Here is an 18,570-nt window from a genome sequence, read left to right on the forward strand (position 1 = left end):
GTAACTTTTTTATTTTAACTCTTATACATTTTGATAAAACGCCATTAGAAAGAGGATAAAAAACACTACAAAATGAGCCAAAACTGGACTCTCTAGCTCTTCAGGTTACCGAGATATTGAATTTCAAAAAGAAGTAGAAAAGACCCCTAATACCCCCCCATTCTTTCAATTTTTTTTGATAAATGAAAAATTTTTAAGTGTTTTTTTTGTACTTATTTCCCTAATTTAAGGTTGTTTGGTATAAATATGCCCTTTGCTGTGCATTGTAACCCTCCTGGAGCAAAATAAAAAATTGCCAAAATTGCACTTTTTGCAAAAATGAAATTTTTTCAATTTTTGAATGATTGTAACTTTTTTATTTGAACTCTTATACATTTTGATAAAACGCCATTAGAAAGAGGATAAAAAACACTACAAAATGAGCCAAAACTGGACTCTCGAGCTTTTCAGGTTACCGAGATATTGAATTTAAAAAAGTAGTAAAAAAGACCCCTAATACCCCCCCCATTCTTTAAATTTTTTTGAAAAATGAAAAATTTTAGTGTTTTTTTTTGTACTTATTTCACCTAATTTAAGGTTGTTTGGTATAAATATGCCCTTTGCTGTGCATTGGAACCCTCCTGGAGCAAAATAAAAAATTGACAAAATTGCACTTTTTGTAGAAAATGAAATTTTTTCAATTTTTGAATGATTGTAACTTTTTTATTTGAACTCTGATAGATTTCTCTAGAACGCCATTAGAAAGAGGATAAAAAACACTACAAAATGAGCCAAAACTGGACTCTCTAGCTTTTCAGGTTACCGAGATATTGAATTTAAAAAAGTAGTTAAAAAAGACCCCTAATACCCCCCCATTCTTTCAATTTTTTTTGATAAATGAAAAATTTTTAAGTGTTTTTTTTTGTACTTATTCCACCTAATTTAAGGTCGTTTGGTATAAATATGCTCTTTGCTGTGCATTGGAACCCTGCTGGAGCAAAATAAAAAATTGACAAAATTGCACTTTTTGCAAAAATGAAATTTTTTAAATTTTTGAATGATTGTAACTTTTTTATATGAACTCCGATAGATTTCGCTATAACGCCATTAGAAAGAGGATAAAAAATACTACAAAATGAGCCAAAACTGGACTCTCTAGCTTTTCAGGTTACCGAGATATTGAATTTCAAAAAGTATTAAAAAGAACCCCTAATACCCCCCCATTCTTTCAAATTTTTTGAAAAATGAAAAATTTTAAAGTGCTTTTTTTGTACTTATTTCACCTAATTTAAGGTCGTTTGGTATAAATATGCTCTTTGCTGTGCATTGGAACCCTCCTGGAGCAAAATAAAAAACTGACAAAATTGCACTTTTTGCAAAAATGAAATTTTTTCAATTTTTGAATGATTGTAACTTCTTTATTTGAACTCTGATAGATTTCGCTAGAACGCCATTAGAAAGAGGATAAAAAATTCTACAAAATGAGCCAAAACTGGACTCTTTAGCTTTTCAGGTTCCCGAGATATTGAATTTAAAAAAGTAGTAAAAAAGGACCCCTAATACCCCCCCATTCTTTCAATTTTTTTGAAAAATGAAAAATTTTAAAGTGCTTTTTTTTGTAATTTCACCTAATTTAAGGTCGTTTGGTGTAAATATGCTCTTTGTTGTGCATTGGAACCCTCCTGGAGCAAAATAAAAAATTGACAAAATTGCACTTTTTTGCAAAAATAAATTTTTGAATGATTGTAACTTTTTTATTTTAACTCTTATACATTTTGATAAAACGCCATTAGAAAGAGGATAAAAAACACTACAAAATGAGCCAAAACTGGACTCTCTAGCTTTTCAGGTTACCGAGATATTGAATTTAAAAAAGTAGTTAAAAAAGACCCCTAATACCCCCCCATTCTTTCAATTTTTTTTGATAAATGAAAAATTTTTAAGTGTTTTTTTTGTACTTATTCCACCTAATTTAAGGTCGTTTGGTATAAATATGCTCTTTGCTGTGCATTGGAACCCTGCTGGAGCAAAATAAAAAATTGACAAAATTGCACTTTTTGCAAAAATGAAATTTTTTAAATTTTTGAATGATTGTAACTTTTTTATATGAACTCCGATAGATTTCGCTATAACGCCATTAGAAAGAGGATAAAAAATACTACAAAATGAGCCAAAACTGGACTCTCTAACTCTTCAGGTTAACGAGATATTGAATTTCAAAAAGAAGTAGAAAAAGACCCCTAATACCCCCCCATTCTTTCAATTTTTTTGAAAAATGAAAAATTTTAAAGTGTTTTTTTTGTACTTATTTCACCTAATTTAAGGTCGTTTGGTGTAAATATGCTCTTTGCTGTGCATTGGAACCCTCCTGGAGCAAAATAAAAAATTGACAAAATTGCACTTTTTGCATAAATGAAATTTTTTCAATTTTTGAATGATTGTAACTTTTTTATTTGAACTCTATACATTTTGATAAAACGCCATTAGAAAGAGGATAAAAAACACTACAAAATGAGCCAAAACTGGACCATCTAGCTCTACAGGTTACCGAGATATTGAATTTCAAAAAGCAGTAAAAAAAGACCCCTAATACCCCTCCATTCTTTCAATTTTTTTGAAAAATGAAAAATTTCAAAGTGCTTTTTTTGTACTTATTTCACCTAATTAAAGGTCGTTTGGTATAAATATGCCCTTTGCTGTGCATTGGAACCCTCCTAGAGCAAAATAAAAAATTGCCAAAATTGCACTTTTTGCAAAAATTAATTTTTTTCAATTTTTGAATGATTGTAACTTTTTTATTTGAACTCTATACATTTTGATAAAACGCCATTAGAAAGAGGATAAAAAACACTACAAAATGAGCCAAAACTGGACTCTCTAACTCTTCAGGTTAACGAGATATTGAATTTCAAAAAGAAGTAGAAAAAGACCCCTAATACCCCCTCATTCTTTCAATTTTTTTGAAAAATGAAAAATTTTAAAGTGCTTTTTTTGTAATTTCACCTAATTTAAGGTCGTTTGGTGTAAATATGCTCTTTGTTGTGCATTGGAACCCTCCTGGAGCAAAATAAAAAATTGACAAAATTGCACTTTTTGTAGAAATGAAATTTTTTCAATTTTTGAATGATTGTAACTTTTTTATTTTAACTCTTATACATTTTGATAAAACGCCATTAGAAAGAGGATAAAAAACACTACAAAATGAGCCAAAACTGGACTCTCTAGCTCTTCAGGTTACCGAGATATTGAATTTCAAAAAGAAGTAGAAAAAGACCCCTAATACCCCCCCATTCTTTCAATTTTTTTGATAAATGAAAAATTTTTAAGTGTTTTTTTTGTACTTATTTCCCTAATTTAAGGTTGTTTGGTATAAATATGCCCTTTGCTGTGCATTGGAACCCTCCTGGAGCAAAATAAAAAATTGCCAAAATTGCACTTTTTGCAAAAATGAAATTTTTTCAATTTTTGAATGATTGTAACTTTTTTATTTGAACTCTTATACATTTTGATAAAACGCCATTAGAAAGAGGATAAAAAACACTACAAAATGAGCCAAAACTGGACTCTCTAACTCTTCAGGTTAACGAGATATTGAATTTCAAAAAGAAGTAGAAAAAGACCCCTAATACCCCCCCATTCTTTCAATTTTTTTGAAAAATGAAAAATTTTAAAGTGTTTTTTTTGTACTTATTTCACCTAATTTAAGGTCGTTTGGTGTAAATATGCTCTTTGCTGTGCATTGGAACCCTCCTGGAGCAAAATAAAAAATTGACAAAATTGCACTTTTTGCAAAAATTAATTTTTTTCAATTTTGAATGATTGTAACTTTTTTATTTGAACTCTATACATTTTGATAAAACGCCATTAGAAAGAGGATAAAAAACACTACAAAATGAGCCAAAACTGGACTCTCTAACTCTTCAGGTTAACGAGATATTGAATTTAAAAAAGTAGTAAAAAAAGACCCCTAATACCCCCCCATTCTTTCAATTTTTTTGAAAAATGAAAAATTTTAAAGTGCTTTTTTTGTAATTTCACCTAATTTAAGGTCGTTTGGTGTAAATATGCTCTTTGTTGTGCATTGGAACCCTCCTGGAGCAAAATAAAAAATTGACAAAATTGCACTTTTTGTAGAAAATGAAATTTTTTCAATTTTTGAATGATTGTAACTTTTTTATTTGAACTCTGATAGATTTCTCTAGAACGCCATTAGAAAGAGGATAAAAAACACTACAAAATGAGCCAAAACTGGACTCTCTAGCTTTTCAGGTTCCCGAGATATTGAATTTAAAAAAGTAGTAAAAAAAGACCCCTAATACCCCCCCATTCTTTAAATTTTTTTGAAAAATGAAAAATTTTAAAGTGCTTTTTTGTACTTATTTTACCTAATTTAAGGCCGTTTGGTATAAATATGCTCTTTGCTGTGTATTGGAACCCTCCTGGAGCAAAATAAAAAATTGACAAAATTGCACTTTTTGCAAAAATTAATTTTTTTCAATTTTTGAATGATTGTAACTTTTTTATTTGAACTCTATACATTTTGATAAAACGCCATTAGAAAGAGGATAAAAAACACTACAAAATGAGCCAAAACTGGACTCTCTAACTCTTCAGGTTAACGAGATATTGAATTTCAAAAAGAAGTAGAAAAAGACCCCTAATACCCCCCCATTCTTTCAATTTTTTTGAAAAATGAAAAATTTTAAAGTGCTTTTTTTGTAATTTCACCTAATTTAAGGTCGTTTGGTGTAAATATGCTCTTTGTTGTGCATTGGAACCCTCCTGGAGCAAAATAAAAAATTGACAAAATTGCACTTTTTGTAGAAATGAAATTTTTTCAATTTTTGAATGATTGTAACTTTTTTATTTTAACTCTTATACATTTTGATAAAACGCCATTAGAAAGAGGATAAAAAACACTACAAAATGAGCCAAAACTGGACTCTCTAGCTCTTCAGGTTACCGAGATATTGAATTTCAAAAAGAAGTAGAAAAAGACCCCTAATACCCCCCCATTCTTTCAAATTTTTTGAAAAATGAAAAATTTTTAAGTGTTTTTTTTGTACTTATTTCCCTAATTTAAGGTTGTTTGGTATAAATATGCCCTTTGCTGTGCATTGGAACCCTCCTGGAGCAAAATAAAAAATTGACAAAATTGCACTTTTTCCAAAAATGAAATTGTTTCAATTTTTGAATGATTGTACCTTTTTTATTTGAACTCTTATACATTTTGATAAAACGCCATAAGAAAGAGGATAAAAAACACTACAAAATGAGCCAAAACTGGACTCTCTAGCTTTTCAGGTTACCGAGATATTGAATTTAAAAAAGTAGTAAAAAAAGACCCCTAATACCCCTCCATTCTTTCAATTTTTTTGAAAAATTAAAAATTTCAAAGTGCTTTTTTTGTACTTATTTCACCTAATTAAAGGTCGTTTGGTATAAATATGCCCTTTGCTGTGCATTGGAACCCTCCTAGAGCAAAATAAAAAATTGCCAAAATTGCACTTTTTGCAAAAATTAATTTTTTTCAATTTTTGAATGATTGTAACTTTTTTATTTGAACTCTATACATTTTGATAAAACGCCATTAGAAAGAGGATAAAAAACACTACAAAATGAGCCAAAACTGGACTCTCTAACTCTTCAGGTTAACGAGATATTGAATTTCAAAAAGAAGTAGAAAAAGACCCCTAATACCCCCTCATTCTTTCAATTTTTTTGAAAAATGAAAAATTTTAAAGTGCTTTTTTTGTAATTTCACCTAATTTAAGGTCGTTTGGTGTAAATATGCTCTTTGTTGTGCATTGGAACCCTCCTGGAGCAAAATAAAAAATTGACAAAATTGCACTTTTGTAGAAATGAAATTTTTTCAATTTTTGAATGATTGTAACTTTTTTATTTTAACTCTTATACATTTTGATAAAACGCCATTAGAAAGAGGATAAAAAACACTACAAAATGAGCCAAAACTGGACTCTCTAGCTCTTCAGGTTACCGAGATATTGAATTTCAAAAAGAAGTAGAAAAAGACCCCTAATACCCCCCCATTCTTTCAATTTTTTTGATAAATGAAAAATTTTTAAGTGTTTTTTTTTGTACTTATTTCCCTAATTTAAGGTTGTTTGGTATAAATATGCCCTTTGCTGTGCATTGTAACCCTCCTGGAGCAAAATAAAAAATTGCCAAAATTGCACTTTTTGCAAAAATGAAATTTTTTCAATTTTTGAATGATTGTAACTTTTTTATTTGAACTCTTATACATTTTGATAAAACGCCATTAGAAAGAGGATAAAAAACACTACAAAATGAGCCAAAACTGGACTCTCGAGCTTTTCAGGTTACCGAGATATTGAATTTAAAAAAGTAGTAAAAAAAGACCCCTAATACCCCCCCCATTCTTTAAATTTTTTTGAAAAATGAAAAATTTTAGTGTTTTTTTTGTACTTATTTCACCTAATTTAAGGTTGTTTGGTATAAATATGCCCTTTGCTGTGCATTGGAACCCTCCTGGAGCAAAATAAAAAATTGACAAAATTGCACTTTTTGTAGAAAATGAAATTTTTTCAATTTTTGAATGATTGTAACTTTTTTATTTGAACTCTGATAGATTTCTCTAGAACGCCATTAGAAAGAGGATAAAAAACACTACAAAATGAGCCAAAACTGGACTCTCTAGCTTTTCAGGTTACCGAGATATTGAATTTAAAAAAGTAGTTAAAAAAGACCCCTAATACCCCCCCATTCTTTCAATTTTTTTTGATAAATGAAAAATTTTTAAGTGTTTTTTTTGTACTTATTCCACCTAATTTAAGGTCGTTTGGTATAAATATGCTCTTTGCTGTGCATTGGAACCCTGCTGGAGCAAAATAAAAAATTGACAAAATTGCACTTTTTGCAAAAATGAAATTTTTTAAATTTTTGAATGATTGTAACTTTTTTATATGAACTCCGATAGATTTCGCTATAACGCCATTAGAAAGAGGATAAAAAATACTACAAAATGAGCCAAAACTGGACTCTCTAGCTTTTCAGGTTACCGAGATATTGAATTTCAAAAAGTATTAAAAAGAACCCCTAATACCCCCCCATTCTTTCAAATTTTTTGAAAAATGAAAAATTTTAAAGTGCTTTTTTTGTAATTTCACCTAATTTAAGGTCGTTTGGTGTAAATATGCTCTTTGTTGTGCATTGGAACCCTCCTGGAGCAAAATAAAAAATTGACAAAATTGCACTTTTTTGCAAAAATAAATTTTTGAATGATTGTAACTTTTTTATTTTAACTCTTATACATTTTGATAAAACGCCATTAGAAAGAGGATAAAAAACACTACAAAATGAGCCAAAACTGGACTCTCTAGCTTTTCAGGTTACCGAGATATTGAATTTAAAAAAGTAGTTAAAAAAGACCCCTAATACCCCCCCATTCTTTCAATTTTTTTTGATAAATGAAAAATTTTTAAGTGTTTTTTTTGTACTTATTCCACCTAATTTAAGGTCGTTTGGTATAAATATGCTCTTTGCTGTGCATTGGAACCCTGCTGGAGCAAAATAAAAAATTGACAAAATTGCACTTTTTGCAAAAATGAAATTTTTTAAATTTTTGAATGATTGTAACTTTTTTATATGAACTCCGATAGATTTCGCTATAACGCCATTAGAAAGAGGATAAAAAATACTACAAAATGAGCCAAAACTGGACTCTCTAGCTTTTCAGGTTACCGAGATATTGAATTTCAAAAAGTATTAAAAAGAACCCCTAATACCCCCCCATTCTTTCAAATTTTTTGAAAAATGAAAAATTTTAAAGTGCTTTTTTTGTACTTATTTCACCTAATTTAAGGTCGTTTGGTATAAATATGCTCTTTGCTGTGCATTGGAACCCTCCTGGAGCAAAATAAAAAACTGACAAAATTGCACTTTTTGCAAAAATGAAATTTTTTCAATTTTTGAATGATTGTAACTTCTTTATTTGAACTCTATACATTTTGATAAAACGCCATTAGAAAGAGGATAAAAAACACTACAAAATGAGCCAAAACTGGACTCTCTAACTCTTCAGGTTAACGAGATATTGAATTTCAAAAAGAAGTAGAAAAAGACCCCTAATACCCCCCCATTCTTTCAATTTTTTTGAAAAATGAAAAATTTTAAAGTGTTTTTTTTGTACTTATTTCACCTAATTTAAGGTCGTTTGGTGTAAATATGCTCTTTGCTGTGCATTGGAACCCTCCTGGAGCAAAATAAAAAATTGACAAAATTGCACTTTTTGCATAAATGAAATTTTTTCAATTTTTGAATGATTGTTAAGGACCTAACCTTTATCGGTAGTGTTCCGCGAATTAATTTTGGAACGCATCCCAGTGTCGAGAGCGGAACGCGCAGACTAGACGTAACCTAACAAAATTTCAATAACAATGATTTGCATTCTGACCTTGAGTGAACTCTCACATGGTTAATTTTAACTGGTCTTTTTTACCCCAAAAAAAGGGCTTTGTAGTTTGTAAAATAAATAGGTGTTAGTAAAGCTGTGGTTTAAAATCATTAATATATTAATACAGTTTGCTAGACGCAGGAGTTTCAATTCAAAATACAAGAAGTAAAACATCGATCGTCTACATGGTCCTTCGAGCCGGATTGTTCATTGTTAAATGAATCAGTGCTCAACAGATCACAGCAGAATAACGCCTCAACTAATCCCTGACAAAAACCGATCGTCAAATCCAGCAATCAAACACACAGCCTGGAGTTGAAGACCCTACCAGCAAGAACTGTAAGTCCGTTCCTTTTTATCCATCTTTAGCATTCAAACTTTACCTTGCTTATGTTTATCTTACCCTATCTTTATCAGTTTTGAGCAGGTAATGTCTGAATCACTTATTAGCTCTGATTTTCTATGATAAACTTATCCTGAACCTTTACACTGTTTTGCAGTAGTTTAATCAGCCTCAACATAACTTTAGCAAACTTATCTTCTTATCTTAATCACTATCATGGCTGAAAACAGTCTAGACTCTTTAATTAAAGCACGTAAAGTCATAAAATCTACCTTCACTAGGTTTATCACCTACTTTAACTCGATAAAAGATACAGAATGTACATCAGACATTCTTATTCAACTTAATCTAAGGCTAGAACGCTCTGAGCCGCTCTTAACTGAATTTATGAATGTACAAGATTCAATTGACAACATCTTAATTAAAGAAATGCCTCAAAATGTCTCATCAACTGACAGGGCAACAATTGAAGCAGCAGAGCGAGCTAACTTAGAGAAAAGTGAGCAGGAACGAAGTAGTTTTGAGGATATTTATTACAATCATATAGCTCAAGTCAAATCCTACATTGTTAGAGCAAATCAAAGCACTACCACCTCAATATCTACTTCAAATATTCCTCAAAACAACTCTGTGGGCTTAACTTCTGGAGTTAAACTTCCAAACCTAAATCTGCCTACATTTACAGGTTCTTACAGTGAGTGGATGCAATTTAATGATATCTTTAAATCATTGATTGACTCTGACACAAGTTTATCAAATACTCAAAAATTCTATTACCTCAAAAGTTGTCTAGAGGGAGAAGCAGCTACCATTTTAGACTCTTTAAAGGTTACGGATTTAAACTACACTATTGCTTGGCAGTTATTGCAAGATAGATACCAAAACAAGAAAATAATTGTAAATAATCATTTAAAACATATCTTTGACCTTGATCCTATCAATAAAGAATCTCATCAAGCCTTAAGGCACATGTTTGACACTGTTACCAAGCATGTTCGCTGTTTAACATCTATTGGCCAGCCAACTGACCAATGGGACACAATCTTAGTATATTTAGTATCAAACAAATTTGATAACAACACAAAGCGAGCTTGGGAACAGTTCGATTGTGCTGGTGATTTACCAACCTTTGCGGAACTCAGTGCTTTTCTCAAGAAGAGATGTGAAATCTTAGGAACTTTAAGCTCAAACTTTAGAAAGCAAGAACCAAACATTTCTACTAAAAAACCTAATATACACAGCTATCATTCTAACACAGTACAATCATGTGTTTATTGTGCAAAATCTCACAATGTATATAACTGTTCCGATTTCCTAAAGTTACCAATCACTGAAAGAATCAAACAAGCAAATCTCAAGAAATTTTGTACAAACTGTTTGCGCAAAAATCATTCTACAAAAGATTGTAAAGCTTCAAATTGTAGAGTTTGCAACAAGAAACATCATACATTGTTACATATTGTTTCAAATACAAATCAAACTCAAAACGGACAAAATTCAAATGTTGCCAATCCTCTGAATGGAAATGCTGACAATAACACACCTGCTGAAACTTTTGCAGCTTCTTCAGTTATAAATATGGCCTCTAGTAATTTTAATAACATTTTACTAGCAACTGCTGTAGTTAAAGTACTTGATTCTAATGGCATGTTACATCCATGCAGAATACTTCTAGACTCTGCATCACAATCAAACTTTATAACTGAAAACTTATGTAAAAAGTTGAATCTCAAAATGCACCCAACTAACTCATGTGTTATTGGGATAAATCAAAATCAATCTAACATAAAATTTAAGACTGAGATTAAAATTGTCTCAAATCATAATGCATTCACTGTAGACTTATCTTGTTTAGTCTTAAATCAAATTACCGGTCATTTACCATCTGTATCCTTTGATGGTTCAGCCATACAAATACCACCAAATCTCCGCCTAGCAGATCCTGACTTTAACATATCAACTAAAATTGATGTCTTACTGGGAGCTTCAGTTTTCTGGAGAATTCTCTGTGCAGGACAAATTGATCTCGGCTTTAACAAACCAATCCTTCAAAAAACCCAGTTTGGGTGGATTCTTTCTGGTAATTGTGAAACAAAACTATCATCTAAAGAGTCATCTAACTATGCATTTCTCTGTACTGAAGATCATTTTCTAGAACGGCAAGTTTCAACCTTTTGGGAGCTCGATTCAGTTCAAACAAAGCCAAATTTATCTCAACAAGACTTGATTGTAGAAAAACATTTTCTTGAAACTACTCAGCGAGATAACAATGGCAGATACATAGTTAGCATTCCTTTTAAAGAAGCTGTATCTAAACTAGGAGAATCTAGATCTTCAGCTATTAAAAGATTACAGAGTGTCGAACGTAAGTTGACTAATTACCCTGATTTATCAAATGACTACCATTCATTCTTAATAGAGTATGAAACTCTAGGACATATGACCAAGGTCATAGAGTCACCTAATGACTCAGAAACATACTATCTTCCACATCATTCAGTCCTAAGGCCAAGTAGTACTACTACTAAAATCAGAGTTGTTTTCGATGCCTCAGCAAAATCCAGCTCTGGTCTATCACTTAACGATCTTCAATATACCGGTCCAGTTATCCAAACTGATCTTTTCTCTTTGCTTCTTAAATTCAGAAGATATCCTTATGTCATGACAGCTGACATAGAGAAAATGTTTAGACAAGTTTTAATCAACCCTAAGGATCGTAAACTTCACAGGATTCTTTTCCGCGATAAACCTTCTGATGAATTGAGTTGCTTTGAACTTAATACCGTAACATACGGTACAGCATCCGCTTCATATCTCTCTACGAGATGTTTAAAGGCTCTAGGAGATGAATTTCAACAACAGTTTCCAAAAGCATCTGATATTATCAAGAATAATTTTTACATGGACGATCTTTTAGTGGGAGATGATTCAAAGAAGTCTCTAGAAATCATAAAAGATCATGTAACATCTATCTTAAAATCTGGTGGTTTTAACCTCAGGAAGTTCATGTCCAATGTACCCTCTCTATCAGATCAATCCCTATCTGAAGATCATTTCTACAACTTAAAGCTGGAAAGTCAACTTCAAGAAGCTAAGACATTGGGAGTTGCTTGGAATCGCTATACTGACTGTCTAAGTTTTACGATAAAGAGCTTTAGCAATGAAGTCGTATCAAAAAGAACGATTCTGTCTTCCACAGCTCAAATTTTTGATCCGCTAGGATTACTAGCACCCATAATTGTACAAGCTAAGCTTCTGCTGCAACTTTTATGGCAACAAAAATTGAGCTGGGACGAATCACTTCCTCTTAATTTACACACCTCCTGGATTACATTTAGAAATCAGCTTCAACACTTAAACTCGTTGGAAATTCCTCGATTTGTTCTTATTAACGATTATACAACCATTGAACTTCATGGTTTCGCTGATGCTTCTACTAAAGCCTACGGTGCCTGTGTTTACCTAAGAACTATAAACGCTAAAAAACAAGTTAAAACTCATCTCTTATGCGCTAAATCCAAAGTAGCACCTCTTAAACCCGTCACTCTACCTCGACTTGAACTTTGCGCTGCTTTGTTGTTAGCTCGATTGGTAGCTAAGGTCAGTGAGTCGTTAAATCATCTTTCTCGAATTTGTTACTATACGGATTCAACCATAACTCTCGCGTGGATACGTGCAGATCCACAAAACTGGAAGGTTTTTGTTTCGCACCGAGTTGCGGAAATACAAGAGTTAACCCAACCTCTAGATTGGTTTCATGTCGTTTCAGTGGAAAATCCAGCTGACTTGGTGTCAAGAGGCACTACACCCGAAGCTCTAATTCATTCCAATTTGTGGTGGCACGGCCCTGCTTGGTTATCTGACTTTAATCTACCTGCTTCTCATAAAGACTATGACAGGCCTAAGAATTTGAACCAATATCCTGAACATCGTAAAATCGCCACCCTGCTGACTGCAAGCACCAGTAATTTCGATATTTTTAGTACATTTTCAAATTTTACAACTTTACAACGAGTCGTCGCTTGGTGCTTACGTTTTAGCACAAACTCTAAGTCTTCTAAAAATAAGCGCCGTTCTGGATGTTTAACAGTACTTGAACTCCAAACAGCCACTTATAAGTTAATAAGTTTAGCCCAAAGACAAGTTTTTTCTCATGAATTCAGTGCTCTTCAACAAAACGTAAATATATCAAAAAAGAGTAAAATTCTAGCTTTGAATCCTTATTTGGAAAACGATCTAATCAGAGTGGGTGGTCGTCTCCAAAACTCAGAATTTTCTCACGACAAAATTCACCCAATAATTTTACCTAATCACCATCCCCTTACAAAATTGATAGCACGTTATCATCATGAAAAACTCCTACATTGCGGACCTCAACATCTTCTTTCTTCGTTACGTCAACATTATTGGCCTATTGGCGCCCGCAATATAGTCAGACAAATTGTACACTCTTGTGTAAAATGCAGACGTGTAAAACCAAATAAGTGTCAGTTTTTAATGGGATCCTTACCTGCTGATAGGTTCAAGGCGAAGTTTCCATTTGAACATACCGGCGTCGATTATGCTGGTCCCTTTGTCGTCCGTGACAGAAGATCAAAACCCTTTAAAGAAGTCAAATGCTATGCTGCGATATTTATTTGTCTTTTGACAAAGGCTATCCATATTGAACTTGTGACAGATCTTTCAACTGATAAATTCTTACAAGCCTTTAACCGTTTTATCGCCCGTAGAGGTAAACCTAGACTTGTATCATCCGATAACGGAACTAACTTTGTCGGTGCTCGAACTAAACTCTCAGATTTGTCAAAATTCATTTCAAATGAGAAAAATCAAAATAATATTATCAATGCTACCCATAACTTGGGAATAACCTGGAAATTCATTCCTCCTCGCGCTCCTCACTTCGGAGGGTTATGGGAGGCAGGGGTAAAATCCTTTAAAGGACATTTACGTAAGGTAATTGGTTCTCAAGTTTTGTCATACGAGGATCTCGCTACAGTTATGATTCAGATAGAATCTGTTCTTAACTCTCGCCCGCTACATCCTCTTTCCCCCGATCCTACTGACCTAAATCCACTAACTCCCTCTCACTTCCTGATCGGACGACCATCTGAGGCTATCCCGGAAGAGGATTTAAGAGATCAACCTTACAATCGCTTACAAGCTTACAAGCGACTTCAGAGGCTACACCAGTTGTTTTGGACTCGCTGGTCAAATGACTACATTTCGGAGCTTCAGATGAGAAGTAAGTGGAAGGAGAATTCCTCATCGACAGTACAGCCTGGAATGATGGTAATCGTCAAAGAAGACAATCTTCCACCTTTAGCTTGGAGGTTAGGACGTGTTCTCGAAGTCCATCCTGGGAAGGACAGCATCGTGCGTGTTGTGACCGTACAGTGCGCGGAAGGTGCAATAAAGCGTCCGGTGACGAAAATTTGCCCACTCTTTTATAATGACTCTCAGCAGTCAGAGCCTGATTTCTAACTAAGTTATGGCCTGAGTACGTTGAAAGACATTTAGTCTTTCAAGGGGGGACTATGTTAAGGACCTAACCTTTATCGGTAGTGTTCCGCGAATTAATTTTGGAACGCATCCCAGTGTCGAGAGCGGAACGCGCAGACTAGACGTAACCTAACAAAATTTCAATAACAATGATTTGCATTCTGACCTTGAGTGAACTCTCACATGGTTAATTTTAACTGGTCTTTTTTACCCCAAAAAAAGGGCTTTGTAGTTTGTAAAATAAATAGGTGTTAGTAAAGCTGTGGTTTAAAATCATTAATATATTAATACAGTTTGCTAGACGCAGGAGTTTCAATTCAAAATACAAGAAGTAAAACATCGATCGTCTACAATGATTGTAACTTTTTTATTTGAACTCTATACATTTTGATAAAACGCCATTAGAAAGAGGATAAAAAACACTACAAAATGAGCCAAAACTGGACCATCTAGCTCTACAGGTTACCGAGATATTGAATTTCAAAAAGCAGTAAAAAAAGACCCCTAATACCCCTCCATTCTTTCAATTTTTTTGAAAAATGAAAAATTTCAAAGTGCTTTTTTTGTACTTATTTCACCTAATTAAAGGTCGTTTGGTATAAATATGCCCTTTGCTGTGCATTGGAACCCTCCTAGAGCAAAATAAAAAATTGCCAAAATTGCACTTTTTGCAAAAATTAATTTTTTTCAATTTTTGAATGATTGTAACTTTTTTATTTGAACTCTATACATTTTGATAAAACGCCATTAGAAAGAGGATAAAAAACACTACAAAATGAGCCAAAACTGGACTCTCTAACTCTTCAGGTTAACGAGATATTGAATTTCAAAAAGAAGTAGAAAAAGACCCCTAATACCCCCTCATTCTTTCAATTTTTTTGAAAAATGAAAAATTTTAAAGTGCTTTTTTTGTAATTTCACCTAATTTAAGGTCGTTTGGTGTAAATATGCTCTTTGTTGTGCATTGGAACCCTCCTGGAGCAAAATAAAAAATTGACAAAATTGCACTTTTTGTAGAAATGAAATTTTTTCAATTTTTGAATGATTGTAACTTTTTTATTTTAACTCTTATACATTTTGATAAAACGCCATTAGAAAGAGGATAAAAAACACTACAAAATGAGCCAAAACTGGACTCTCTAGCTCTTCAGGTTACCGAGATATTGAATTTCAAAAAGAAGTAGAAAAAGACCCCTAATACCCCCCCATTCTTTCAATTTTTTTGATAAATGAAAAATTTTTAAGTGTTTTTTTTGTACTTATTTCCCTAATTTAAGGTTGTTTGGTATAAATATGCCCTTTGCTGTGCATTGTAACCCTCCTGGAGCAAAATAAAAAATTGCCAAAATTGCACTTTTTGCAAAAATGAAATTTTTTCAATTTTTGAATGATTGTAACTTTTTTATTTGAACTCTTATACATTTTGATAAAACGCCATTAGAAAGAGGATAAAAAACACTACAAAATGAGCCAAAACTGGACTCTCGAGCTTTTCAGGTTACCGAGATATTGAATTTAAAAAAGTAGTAAAAAAAGACCCCTAATACCCCCCCCATTCTTTAAATTTTTTTGAAAAATGAAAAATTTTTAAGTGTTTTTTTTTTACTTATTTCACCTAATTTAAGGTCGTTTGGTATAAATATGCTCTTTGCTGTGAATTGGAACCCTCCTGGAGCAAAATAAAAAATTGACAAAATTGCACTTTTTGCAAAAATGAAATTTTTTCAATTTTTGAATGATTGTAACTTCTTTATTTGAACTCTGATAGATTTCGCTAGAACGCCATTAGAAAGAGGATAAAAAATTCTACAAAATGAGCCAAAACTGGATTCTTTAGCTTTTCAGGTTCCCGAGATATTGAATTTAAAAAAGTAGTAAAAAAGGACCCCTAATACCCCCCCATTCTTTCAATTTTTTTGAAAAATGAAAAATTTTAAAGTGCTTTTTTTGTAATTTCACCTAATTTAAGGTCGTTTGGTGTAAATATGCTCTTTGTTGTGCATTGGAACCCTCCTGGAGCAAAATAAAAAATTGACAAAATTGCACTTTTTGTAGAAAATGAAATTTTTTCAATTTTTGAATGATTGTAACTTTTTTATTTGAACTCTTATACATTTTGATAAAACGCCATTAGAAAGAGGATAAAAAACACTACAAAATGAGCCAAAACTGGACTCTCGAGCTTTTCAGGTTACCGAGATATTGAATTTAAAAAAGTAGTAAAAAAAGACCCCTAATACCCCCCCATTCTTTAAATTTTTTTGAAAAATGAAAAATGTTAGTGTTTTTTTTGTACTTATTTCACCTAATTTAAGGTTGTTTGGTATAAATATGCCCTTTGCTGTGCATTGGAACCCTCCTGGAGCAAAATAAAAAATTGACAAAATTGCACTTTTTGCAAAAATGATTTTTTTTCAATTTTTGAATGATTGTAACTTTTTTATTTTAACTCTTATACATTTTGATAAAACGCCATTAGAAAGAGGATAAAAAACACTACAAAGTGAGCCAAAACTGGACTCTCTAACTCTTCAGGTTAACGAGATATTGAATTTCAAAAAGAAGTAGAAAAAGACCCCTAATACCCCCCCATTCTTTCAATTTTTTTGAAAAATGAAAAATTTTAAAGTGTTTTTTTTGTACTTATTTCACCTAATTTAAGGTCGTTTGGTGTAAATATGCTCTTTGCTGTGCATTGGAACCCTCCTGGAGCAAAATAAAAAATTGACAAAATTGCACTTTTTGCATAAATGAAATTTTTTCAATTTTTGAATGATTGTAACTTTTTTATTTGAACTCTATACATTTTGATAAAACGCCATTAGAAAGAGGATAAAAAACACTACAAAATGAGCCAAAACTGGACCATCTAGCTCTACAGGTTACCGAGATATTGAATTTCAAAAAGCAGTAAAAAAAGACCCCTAATACCCCTCCATTCTTTCAATTTTTTTGAAAAATGAAAAATTTCAAAGTGCTTTTTTTGTACTTATTTCACCTAATTAAAGGTCGTTTGGTATAAATATGCCCTTTGCTGTGCATTGGAACCCTCCTAGAGCAAAATAAAAAATTGCCAAAATTGCACTTTTTGCAAAAATTAATTTTTTTCAATTTTTGAATGATTGTAACTTTTTTATTTGAACTCTATACATTTTGATAAAACGCCATTAGAAAGAGGATAAAAAACACTACAAAATGAGCCAAAACTGGACCATCTAGCTCTACAGGTTACCGAGATATTGAATTTCAAAAAGCAGTAAAAAAAGACCCCAATACCCCTCCATTCTTTCAATTTTTTTGAAAAATGAAAAATTTCAAAGTGCTTTTTTTGTACTTATTTCACCTAATTAAAGGTCGTTTGGTATAAATATGCCCTTTGCTGTGCATTGGAACCCTCCTAGAGCAAAATAAAAAATTGCCAAAATTGCACTTTTTGCAAAAATTAATTTTTTTCAATTTTTGAATGATTGTAACTTTTTTATTTTAACTCTTATACATTTTGATAAAACGCCATTAGAAAGAGGATAAAAAACACTACAAAATGAGCCAAAACTGGACTCTCTAGCTCTTCAGGTTACCGAGATATTGAATTTCAAAAAGAAGTAGAAAAAGACCCCTAATACCCCCCCATTCTTTCAATTTTTTTTGATAAATGAAAAATTTTTAAGTGTTTTTTTTGTACTTATTTCACCTAATTTAAGGTTGTTTGGTATAAATATGCCCTTTGCTGTGCATTGGAACCCTCCTGGAGCAAAATAAAAAATTGCCAAAATTGCACTTTTTTGCAAAAATAAATTTTTTAAAATTTTTGAATGGTTGTAACTTTTTTATTTGAACTCTGATAGATTTCGCTAGAACGCCATTAGAAAGAGGATAAAAAATTCTACAAAATGAGCCAAAACTGGACTCTTTAGCTTTTCAGGTTCCCGAGATATTGAATTTAAAAATTAGTAAAAAAGGACCCCTAATACCCCCCCATTCTTTCAATTTTTTTGAAAAATGAAAAATTTTAAAGTGCTTTTTTTGTAATTTCACCTAATTTAAGGTCGTTTGGTGTAAATATGCTCTTTGTTGTGCATTGGAACCCTCCTGGAGCAAAATAAAAAATTGACAAAATTGCACTTTTTTGCAAAAATAAATTTTTTAAAATTTTTGAATGGTTGTAACTTTTAAAAACTGGACTCTCTAGCTCTTCAGGTTACCGAGATATTGAATTTTAAAAAGAAGTAGAAAAAGACCCCTAATACCCCCCCATTCTTTCAAATTTTTTGAAAAATGAAAAGTTTTTAAGTGTTTTTTTTGTACTTATTTC

The 18,570-nt window shown here is 31.9% G+C and overlaps 1 protein-coding gene across 1 annotated transcript; it reads left to right on the forward strand.

Annotated features, from left to right (window-relative positions):
- The first annotated feature begins 8,972 nt into the window (after nucleotides 1-8,972).
- On the forward strand, nucleotides 8,973-14,240 carry LOC145739480 (uncharacterized). Its single transcript, XM_081994887.1, has one exon. The coding sequence runs from the start codon at nucleotides 8,973-8,975 to the stop codon at nucleotides 14,238-14,240; it is 5,268 nt and encodes a 1,755-aa protein (XP_081851013.1).
- Nucleotides 14,241-18,570: the final 4,330 nt, after the last annotated feature.

This window comes from Ips typographus, unplaced genomic scaffold, assembly GCF_016097725.1.
Source record: "Ips typographus isolate SLU unplaced genomic scaffold, UJ_Ityp_2.0 IpsContig217, whole genome shotgun sequence".
NCBI classification, from domain to species: domain Eukaryota; kingdom Metazoa; phylum Arthropoda; class Insecta; order Coleoptera; family Curculionidae; genus Ips; species Ips typographus.

Excerpts from the sequence above, each read along its gene's own strand:
- LOC145739480 (XM_081994887.1), top strand. The coding sequence starts at position 8,973 with ATGGCTGAAAACAGTCTAGACTCTTTAATTAAAGCACGTAAAGTCATA.